Consider the following 10020-nt stretch of genomic DNA (forward strand, 5'->3'; position numbering starts at 1 on the left):
GCCTCCTCCATATTCCGAATAGACGATCATACATACATCAAAAGAAAGGAATTGGGAGGCAGCTGCTATGACTAACGATATGATTCAATGGTATATATCCTGGTTGATGATCTTTATTGCAACAAGCGATGGCAAAATATTATATGATGATGTATGATATTCAAGAAAGTGATAGCAGCACACATAGTAGAATTAGATAAGCAATATGTAGCGGTGAGAATTCTATTTCTCGTCAGCTTCGTTCTCATCAGGCTCATTCTCGTTCTCATCGGGCTCGTTCTCGTCCCGTTCTCCTCGCTTGGCTAAGCTGCGCTTGCGCTTGCCGTTATCGTTCTCGTCCTTTTCGTTTTCTTCTGGCTCGTTGTCCTTTTCATCAGCTTCATGTTCGTTCTCGTCCCGTTCTGCTCGCTTGGCCAAGCTGCGCTTGCGCTTGCCATTATCGACTTCGTTTTTTTCGATTTCCTTTGGTTCGTTTTCCTTTGGTTCGTTTTCCTTTGGTTCGTTTTCCTTTGGTTCGTTTTCCTTCTGTTCGTTTTCCTTCTGTTCGTTTTCCTTCTGTTCGTTTTCGTTTTCCTTTGGCTCATCTCTCTTTGTAAGGCTGAGTATATTTCGTCGCACCACGTTCATCGCGCTAGCAGCCTCGACCGAGCCGTCTGTATATGGATTGTTTGCTACACCAGGTTCTCTCGGGCTAATGCTAGGTTCCCTCGAGGCAACATTAGGAGCATAATCAGCTTGGACGGTAGAAGCAATGGCAGCGATTGCAGAAAATGTTAGGATAGCTCCGAAACGCATTTTGAGAGATTTCACTGAAAGATATGGTTGTAAGTAGTGGAGATGATGGTCTACTGAGTATCTGGGACTCTTTTGAGCCCTTTTATATACAAGACGGATGCGGTTGCTTTCCTCAAAAAGTACATACGCCCATCTGCCACCATTCCACTTTTATGGTGCTATATAGCTGATTCATTACATTGAATTATTCTTCGTGTTTAGTAGGGTTTAGAGTCAAAGTATTACAACCCCTTCCTACCCCTTAAATCTTTGCTAGATAAAAAAGAGTAAGAATAAAAATTATGCTTGCCCGGTGCTCATTAGTAAATGAAACTAAAATCAACACGGAGGTAACATTGCCCTGTGCACATTTGTACAGCTTACTTTACATCTACACGCACTTCGCTTTGTTATCTAATTGTCGCGAGTTATACAATGAATCACATTCTTCCCTGAACTTACTGTTCGCCATTGAAAAACGAAGGAATGATGCTGTTAAGTTCAATCAGGAACTCCAACAACATAGCAGCAGTGATTGCCCGCATATTGTTGACATAGTCAACAAAACAGCTCAGCAGACATCATGTATTTGAAACATTCCAATAGGCGGCTGATCATGAACCAGTATACTATGTACGCAGGGTGCTGCACATGATTGTTTATCAAAGTGATCTTTCTTTGTCCAAGTCTCCAAGCGTAAAGTGCTACAACTTCAACCAAGTCATAACATTCAACATCATACTATATGCATGCTCCCCTTTGAAGAAGCGTTGTATCGCGGAATATAGCATCATGTACTCCTTCTGTTCCTCCTGGTGCTAGGTTATTATTACATATAATGCATCTATGTTTCTTTCGCTGTTGTTGTAAAGTCTTTTTTTATTCTTTTTGCACATCGATTGTTCTTTTTTCTTATCACTATGGTACAAATAAATAGCGCCCATTAACGTTATAAACATATAGAATATCGCCATCATCAAGGAAAATGAGATGGCAATATTGAGAATTTCTTTTTGGATGCTATTACTAACCATAATAATAAAGCAGCAGCACACGCATTCATAGAAATAATTTTCGGTGAGAAGCGTCGCGTACATATGTACATAAAGTTTGTTGTAAAAACTTGCATGTAAACCGTGATCGACCATCGCCTAAGTTATGGAAGCGCTACTAAGCATTCCATTAAGCGGCATTATAGTCGTATCTTTAGCTATCTGTCTTATCATGTACATACCGAGAATACATTTCCAGATCGACTCTTCCAACCTTTCCTACCACTTCAGGCTTCGATAAGCATCGAGGGGACGAACAAAAAAAGGGTTGAAAAAACATGCTTATGACAATTGACACGGGCCGACAACAGATTTGCTACTACATCTCAACCTCCTGGTTTCAGCATACTACGTACCTATATGTTTATAATTTCTATAGAGCTTCGACACCGGTACGTAATGGATTTCTTTGCGTAATGGTGATATAATAATTTAAGGTTGCTATTCATTTAAACACGTTTCGAACGCATATTTAAAATTAAACATCTATGGGATTGATGATATAATAAGAAGGAATTTACAAGTGATAATACTTTAAAAAGATGAGAAAAGAGGTAGGACGACGTGAGGTATTGTGTGCTTTGAAGTGCAATAGCGATTGCCATCTAACATTAACCTCTCTATTCTCCTTCTGTAAGACGGCTATCCTTCTTACCGCAAACTTACGATCTACTGTATATAAGTCGTTTGTTTTGTGATCGCAGCTTCTGTTGCTAAAAAGCGAAAAACTTTATCTGTTCGCATTCTGTATACTGCTTATCAATAATGATATATTGACAGCAAAGTTAGCTATGTAAAGTTACATACGCAATGATGTTGAGCAAAATAGAACTCGCAGCATCTTTGTAATAATATTATTTATGATAAGACATCGAAACAGAAATAATAATAAACGCGTATGTATTATATTAAGGAGAAATTTCACAATGCGATAATCTTTTAAATTATGATAAAGGTATTGCTTTCTAAAATAAAAACGAATTACGGCTAATACTACTCAACAATAATGCTGTAAAAAATCATTATAAAATTATATATAGGATCATTAAAGTACGCCCGTATGGACTTTACTGAGGTGCTAGTCAGGTTCGTTTTCGTCAATTTAATTTTCGTCGCGTTCATTTTCGTCACGTTCATTTTCGCCACGTTCATGCTCGTCGCGCTCATTTTCGCCACGTTCGTTTTCGTCGCGCTCATTTTCGCCACGTTCATGCTCGTCGCGCTCATTCTCGTCACGTTCATTTTCGTCTCGCTCGTTCTCGTCGCGTTCATATCGCCTCTTTGCAAAGCTGAGTCTGTTTTTCTTCACAGCTTTGAGCGCAACAGCAACCTTCGCGGGATAGACGACCTTTTGGAAACCATTGGTATCCACAAGCTTGTTCTGGTGGGAAGCAGTGCCAGTCGGATTACCGCCACCGCAAATTCCTCCTTTGCCAAATAGGGCCGGAGTGCCTTCTTCAACGCGAGATTGACCATTGCCAGTCATAATCTGGGCTTGGGCGGAAGCAACAACAGCAAGGGCAGAGAGTGTAAGGATGGTTCCAAAACGCATATTGAGATACTTGTAGCTGACAGTAAAGGTATCAAAATTTCTGTAAGCAGTATAATGAAAGAGGTTCACTATTTATATGTGAAGACAGGCAACACAGTGGCAGGGGAAGGATCACAGTACCCCTTCTTTCCTCCTTCAAATGAGAAAACACACACTCTACAAGATTGATATCAACAACATTTATTAAGGGTGTTCTTTAAGAGCGTTGATATGCAGTGAACATCATAGTATCCCGTAGTGAGGTGCTGTAGCTCCCTGTGAGTTACTGTAGTAAGTAATAGCAGATGTTTTAGCTCAGACGCACTTGTCAATGCAGTAAAATTGATCAAGCGCCAAATCATGCATGTTTCTTTAAATCACCAAAGAAATAGCTATATACTTTTGACTTCCTGACTATAACTGTATAACCCTTTCCAGCCCCTTGGACTAAAGGCATGGTGTGCATATCGTATAAGGGATATAGAAATTCCTTGCACACAGCATGACATACATGTTTGCTTCCAGCGGTCACCGAAACATGTTCTCAAGTTTCGTGTGCGTCTGTCTAATGAATTAGAGTGCTTTATTATTGAAATATTTTGGCGCAGCTTGAGGTAACCAAGCCGATTGAATTGCTGAGACACCGCGGACATAATGTTTTGTAGTAAAAACCTGCAAAAACGCGGATTAGTAGGGCCGCATCAATCGGATTTACAGCGAACAAAACTGTGTGCATGTCATATAGCCTTACCAATTCGTTGTACATGATGCCTTCCACCCGTTTACCGAACATCGCCGAACCAGGGTGGATCTTGACAGGCTGATTGCCGGCCACGCTTTTGTATGAGCCGTCTGGTTGCAACAGCGCGGTATTCCGAAAGAAGCCTGTCAAAAAGCATTTCAAGACCGACTCTGTCTCTGTGCCGCATGTGGTTGCTGGTGGGATATCGAGTCGCTCACAGAAACGGACCAGCTGCTCTCTGACTTCCAATGCGACTTTGACATTCCGGATATTGATGAAGTTTTCTTTACACCATTCTGCATCCCCTTTGACTTCCCAATACCCCTTGAGGACGTTTAAAAGTGTCAGATGGTCACCGTCTGGATGTAAAAACTTGCGGCGGACTTCAGCAGCTTGCTCTCGCTTGTCGGATGGCGTGAAAAAGATCGTATCAACTGACAACAAGGAGATGATGGCAACCACTTCCATTGTGCAGCCGTACTCAGCAGACTTGATCAGCACTTTAGAGAAAGCAGGATCAAGCGGGAACTCAGACATCTTGCGTCCGAGGGGAGACAGCTTGCCAGTGTCATCGATTGCACCTAATGCATACAGTTCTTCAAGTGCCCGTACCACTATGCCAAAAAAGGTCAAATGGTTATCGCTATGTATGAAACCAGACAACGATCCAGTCAAAGTTCTCGTACAACTTCGAGCTCAAGACTTACGTGATGTTCTTGAAGGTCGATCCATGTAATCGAATTCCAAAACGTTGTCGATACCGGAAGCCTTTAATGAAAGAACAGCAGCAGCAAGGTTGCAGCGTCGGATTTCTGGTACTGTGTCATCGTCAAGCTCGCGAAACGTTTGCTCTGTGTATAATCGATAGCATACACCGGCACGCTAAAATTTGATTCGTCGTCAGATTAGCTCATCTATTGCATTAATTTTGTAATGCATTTCTTCATATTCATCCACTTTTGTAGCAATACCTCTCTTCCAGCACGACCTGTGCGCTGCCATGCTGAGCTTTTTGAAATGGGATGCAATAAAAGCGATTCTACTCCAATCTTGGGGTTGAATCCTCGCATCTTTGCTAGACCACAATCCACGACATACTTGATTCCAGGTATAGTAATACTCGTTTCTGCGATATTCGTGGCCAAGATGACTTTGCGGGTATTGGCTGGTGCAGGATCGAAAACTTTTTGCTGCTGTGATGGCGGCAGGGCAGCAAACAGGGGACAGGGGAGCAATTTCTGCTGCTTTCCTCGTAGCTGTTTCGCATAGTCATTCACCAAACCTGTAAGGGTCTCAATAGCCTCCTGACCTAAAATTCTTTGCATGAGCATATTTTTAATGTGCATCAATTGGCTGCAAAACCTTAAATGTTACCTGGAAGGAAAATAAGAACATCGCCAAGCGGGTTCTTGGTATGTATCTGAAATATACTAACAAGTGCTGCGTCGAGATAGTCCGCCTGCGGTTCCTGCGTGAAGAATGTATCGACAGGATGTAATCGACCAGACACGTAAAGAATCTTTGCACTGTATGATACAGAAACACATTTGCTTAGTGTACGTTGATGTTTATGCAGCAGCAGATAAGCTCCCGCCATACTCGTACATAGCACACTCGTACAAATCAACTCATATCCTTACCCATCAAAAAACTCGCTGAACTTCTCAGCATCCAGTGTAGCACTCATCACTACAATCTTCAATTCCTCGATATCTTCGCCGTTTTGCGCCTTTTCATGTCGTATCCGCTGAATGTTCTTGACCATACCAAACAGCATATCCGTTCTTAGCGTACGTTCGTGTGCTTCGTCCAAAACAATGACTTTATATCGTAATAATAGCTCGTCCGATAATATTTCACGAAGAAGCATACCGTCGGTCAAGTATTTGATGATTGTGTGAGGGCTAGATGTATCGTCGAAACGAACCGTGTAACCAACCTAGAAACAGTTCCATAGTCATGCATGAGTCAAACTGCACAGATGATCGTCATTCAGAATAATCTATGCTTTTTACCTGCCCTCCCAACTTTGTTACAGTTTCCTCAGCGACACGCTTGGCCAAATTGACAGCAGCCACTCGTCTGGGTTGGGTAATAGCCACACCTCCAAGCTTATCCGAGATCATGCCAGCCTCCTTGATAAATTGTGGTATCTCTATAAAAGCAAATCTTCCATTAATCTTTTTAGTAATTTTTTCTCTTTACACATATCAGCACAGCAAAGAACACGTACGAGTAGTTTTGCCACTGCCAGTCTCGCCCATGACGATGACAGCTGGGTTGTCTTGAATCGCTTTCATAATAGCATCGCGACCTGATCGATCCGAAAGCGATTGTTAAGTATTAAGCTGGTAATCGTTGTAGAGTCATTTTGCTGTAAATATACCTGAGTAAATGGGCAGCTGTTTTCGAAAGTCTAGCATTTCTTTTCTTTTTGCTTTAATGTGCGCACGATCGGCTTTATTACTCTTGTCGTTATGTTTATAATAGTTGTTATGCTTTTGCTTCTTTGGCGATCGTTCTGTGATCGTGGAAGCTTGTGCAAAATCTGAGAGCTTTATATCTTGTGCCGAAGCATCGTTCTCCTGAAAAGTGACTACTCGTTTCATTATCGTAGGATCGGCGTCGAGATCGTACAGAAAAATAAAAGAAAAAAAAAGACGCTTTAATGATTTTTCTACAAGAAGTAGTTGAGTTCGAAATGGCCGAGGCTGCTACATAAACGTGTGACAGAAATAGCCTAAAGTCATCTCTGGGGTAACCTTACAGAAATATATGCTAGGTCCAACATTATTTCATGGTTTTACTTCGAGTATAAAGGCATAGAACAAAATGTGCGTGAATTCTGCGGATGTGTTAGCGTCCTTTTGCAATAGAAGATGTTGTCACTTCACATGAACTCCTTCTCCCAACATTTGTAACCTCCCTAAAAAAAATTGGATGTTGGAAGAATCTTTTGGTTTATTAGTGAGTGCTCATAGAGCTACTATATACTTCTACAACGGGTTTATGAAAAAATGCCATAGCAATACAAAGAAAGGTGAGAAGCGCAGCTCCACAAAAGAAGCGTCATCTATGTCGAAGATACTTCATCAGAGTTTTGAGCAGTTTCTCTGACCAAAAAAGAAATAAAGACAGATCAGTAAAAATGCCAAAAAGACAAAATGTCATGCGGAAATAAATCTCTCGATACGTACCAGGCTTTGTAGGGATAGGGTGCACAAAGGGTGCGCTGACTTGGGCCGGCAGCGCGAGTGGATGTTCGAAAGGTAATTCGAGATGGTTCTTCCAACAGCTTAGTGAATGCCAATTGACGTGATCCCGAGGATGCCATGGTTCGCGGCTGGCGAGAAGGAGGAGGAGTAGGATAGAATTCAGCCATATCTGGTCGCAAGTGCAAGAAAAATGAAGCTTATTATAGGTGGAGATAAGAGTATTAAAATGCTATGGTGCAGTTTGTCTTCGATTTGGCTCTTTTTATATTTGTTCAATACAATGAGGTTATCGTAAAGATATGAATGGGTACCCTTAAATAATAAATGAGCTACAGTATTGTTTGTGTTGTCATTCATTGATTTTTTTCGGCTTGGGGTATTCTGATGTTATCTGATATTGCTACTTACTTTATAATGAAAAGTTTAGTATATGCATACCGCCACGGCGATGGCGACAGCAGCACTATTTACAGAGCTTACAATTTCTCGCGTCGTATCTCAAACAGGTAACTAACCTGCTATATATTGTAAAGATGATCTGCTGTTTTGGTTACTGCAGGGAAACCCAGAAAATCAAATTTCTATAATATCCTTGAGTGAATAACCAGATGTGGGACGAGCGTTATATACTGGGCCATTTACCCAAAGTGTAATGATTTCGTGAGGTAATCGTCTTCATATGATATATTACTGATAGGAAAAGCTTTGCACAGAGATTATCAAGCCACTACAGTATATTTAGCTGGTATCAGTTGATTGACAACATCAGAAAAGTTCATTCCTTTTCATATTATCCAATGAAACGTATCAATAGAAAGCATTAGCGTGACAACATTATTGATGCATGCGGTATAAGTGTGGAATCTTCTATAATACTGAGTCGGTAACATAACTGGATCTCGACAATGTAATCGAGCGCCGGCCTATTACGCGGCAAATGGAATGAGACCTGGCCAGCACTGATCATGGTCAACCTAGATATAGACTGGACCGATAATTATGATGCCAGCAATGAGCCGACATTAGAGGATATCTTAGACTAAATATACTAAATAATTATCCCCATTCATAATTCATCCATACAAAACATTTTCCACCAAGTGAGGGATTTTTTTCAGTTATGGAAACATTACTTTATCAGTTATTATTTTCCTAATCATGATTATCGTACTGCAAGGAAGCGACTACTGCATAGATCCGGCAATGGTGCATGCCACCTTGTCTTCCATTATAACTTTTCAATTTGTATAACCCGAAGCCGGTCCATCATCATTTTGCTTTGCAAGGCAGCGAGTGAGTAGCGAGCAGCGAGCAGCGACTACATATACATTCTATTGTTCCAATAATGATAAAGCACTGATCACCGTCAGCGCTATTATATCCACAAGCAACCTTCATAATACCGTTCCTTCCGAAAGCTGATTGCTTCTACCATAAGTGAAGTATATATTCCCGATACGTTAGTATTAACACAATACTTCATTTGTCTATAGTAGTAGTAGCTGCCTGTTCGTTATTACATTGGTAGTATCAGTTCGAGCAATCATACAGCGGTTTTTTCGATGTATATAACATATCGAGTCAGCTGTCATTCAGTTATTCATTGTGGTTTACCCCTCTTGCTATCATACGGCCATCACTATCCAGCTACAGACATTTGTATTTTATGTAACAAACTTGATTTAACGGTCTTTTAAGTATTTTGTTATGAGACCACATTATTCTCATATAACAGTCTCTCTTTTTTTGCGTCCTGAGTTATTGCAACTTAATCGCATTCATTTTCTTTGATTTCTTGTTCTTTGCAGCCTATGTACAAGGAGAAAACATATTCTAAAAAAAGTTCAAGGGAGCTGTAATGTGGCAGTATTATTAGACGTCAGTGGGCACACTTTTAGATAGATTTATCATTTCAGAAAAAGAAGGATCATGCTATTGAAAGAGACTCCAAACAAAAAATAACTTTCTCATTAAAAATAAAACAACGCATGCTAGTAACTCCTCCTCCTGCCACACTGTAGTTTCTACAACTCTGTAAAGAAAAACGAGAATCACGGTAAACTACTTTTATATACTAGACATTTTATGTGTCCAGCATATGTCTTAGGAGAAAATACCAATCCTTAACACTCATCAGCATCATCGTGTCACGCTGTAGACGTAACGTACACTATGTTTGCACAGTAAGATCGTCGTCCAGATATATAACACAGCACCATCACTAAGTAATGCTTATCAAAGAAGACGCACAATAATGTGTCATTATGTCATTTCAGCGGACCCATTGTTGCCAACCAAAAGGACTCACAGTTCTCATGACTTGATATGCAACGACGATCGAAATAGTAATTCGTTTCTACAGTGTTCTACAGGCAAAACCAACATTTGCAATAGACTCACTTTATCATCATTATTGCAACTTTTATTTGAACGACGGTAAATAAAACGACCATGAATGTAACAGCTTGATGTTAGAACTCGATTCTTGAAGATAAACTAAATACCGATATATGGGTGCCTCACTGTACGTCACTTTTCAGTTGAATGGTCAAGTACTATCAGAGCAAACTGGCATAGTAAGTTTCCAAAAATAGTTGGTATTTATGGACGTCACGATGATCATGCTTGAGTTGGCGAGTTGCCAAAATCGAGCAACAGCCGCAAAGCGGTGACACGGAACTTCTTTGCTGCAACCATTAATTTTAA

General features: G+C 40.6%; 4 protein-coding genes across 4 annotated transcripts; all 4 read right to left on the reverse strand.

The window, feature by feature from the left end:
- Positions 1-222: 222 nt before the first annotated feature.
- Positions 223-829, reverse strand: BDB00DRAFT_940201 (uncharacterized protein; the record flags this gene model as incomplete). Its single annotated transcript, XM_053129342.1, has 1 exon — positions 223-829. Exon 1 carries the CDS (start codon positions 793-795, stop codon positions 223-225), a length of 573 nt encoding a protein of 190 aa, XP_052977830.1. The 5' UTR covers positions 796-829.
- Positions 830-2811: 1982 nt separating this feature from the next.
- BDB00DRAFT_831978 (uncharacterized protein) lies at positions 2812-3063 on the reverse strand (the record flags this gene model as incomplete). Its single annotated transcript, XM_053124169.1, has 1 exon — positions 2812-3063. A coding segment is annotated over exon 1 (230 nt), but the record flags the coding sequence as incomplete, so codon positions are not given.
- An 867-nt stretch (positions 3064-3930) lies between these two features.
- On the reverse strand, positions 3931-6225 carry BDB00DRAFT_883760 (P-loop containing nucleoside triphosphate hydrolase protein; the record flags this gene model as incomplete). The annotated part of the gene is made up of 7 exons (XM_053128264.1): positions 3931-4029; positions 4109-4713; positions 4807-4981; positions 5071-5408; positions 5474-5625; positions 5740-6038; positions 6115-6225. 7 exons carry the CDS (start codon positions 6223-6225, stop codon positions 3931-3933), a joined length of 1779 nt encoding a protein of 592 aa, XP_052977832.1.
- BDB00DRAFT_479848 (uncharacterized protein) lies at positions 6152-6769 on the reverse strand. The gene is made up of 3 exons (XM_053117541.1): positions 6486-6769; positions 6333-6413; positions 6152-6268 (listed from the first exon to the last, which is right to left on the reverse strand). The coding sequence occupies exons 1-3, from the start codon at positions 6706-6708 to the stop codon at positions 6255-6257; spliced, it is 318 nt and encodes a 105-aa protein (XP_052977833.1). The 5' UTR covers positions 6709-6769; the 3' UTR covers positions 6152-6254.
- Positions 6770-10020: the final 3251 nt, after the last annotated feature.

The sequence above is a fragment of the Zychaea mexicana genome (genome assembly GCF_025766255.1).
Source record: "Zychaea mexicana strain RSA 1403 chromosome Unknown BDB00scaffold_56, whole genome shotgun sequence".
Lineage (NCBI taxonomy): Eukaryota > Fungi > Mucoromycota > Mucoromycetes > Mucorales > Lichtheimiaceae > Zychaea > Zychaea mexicana.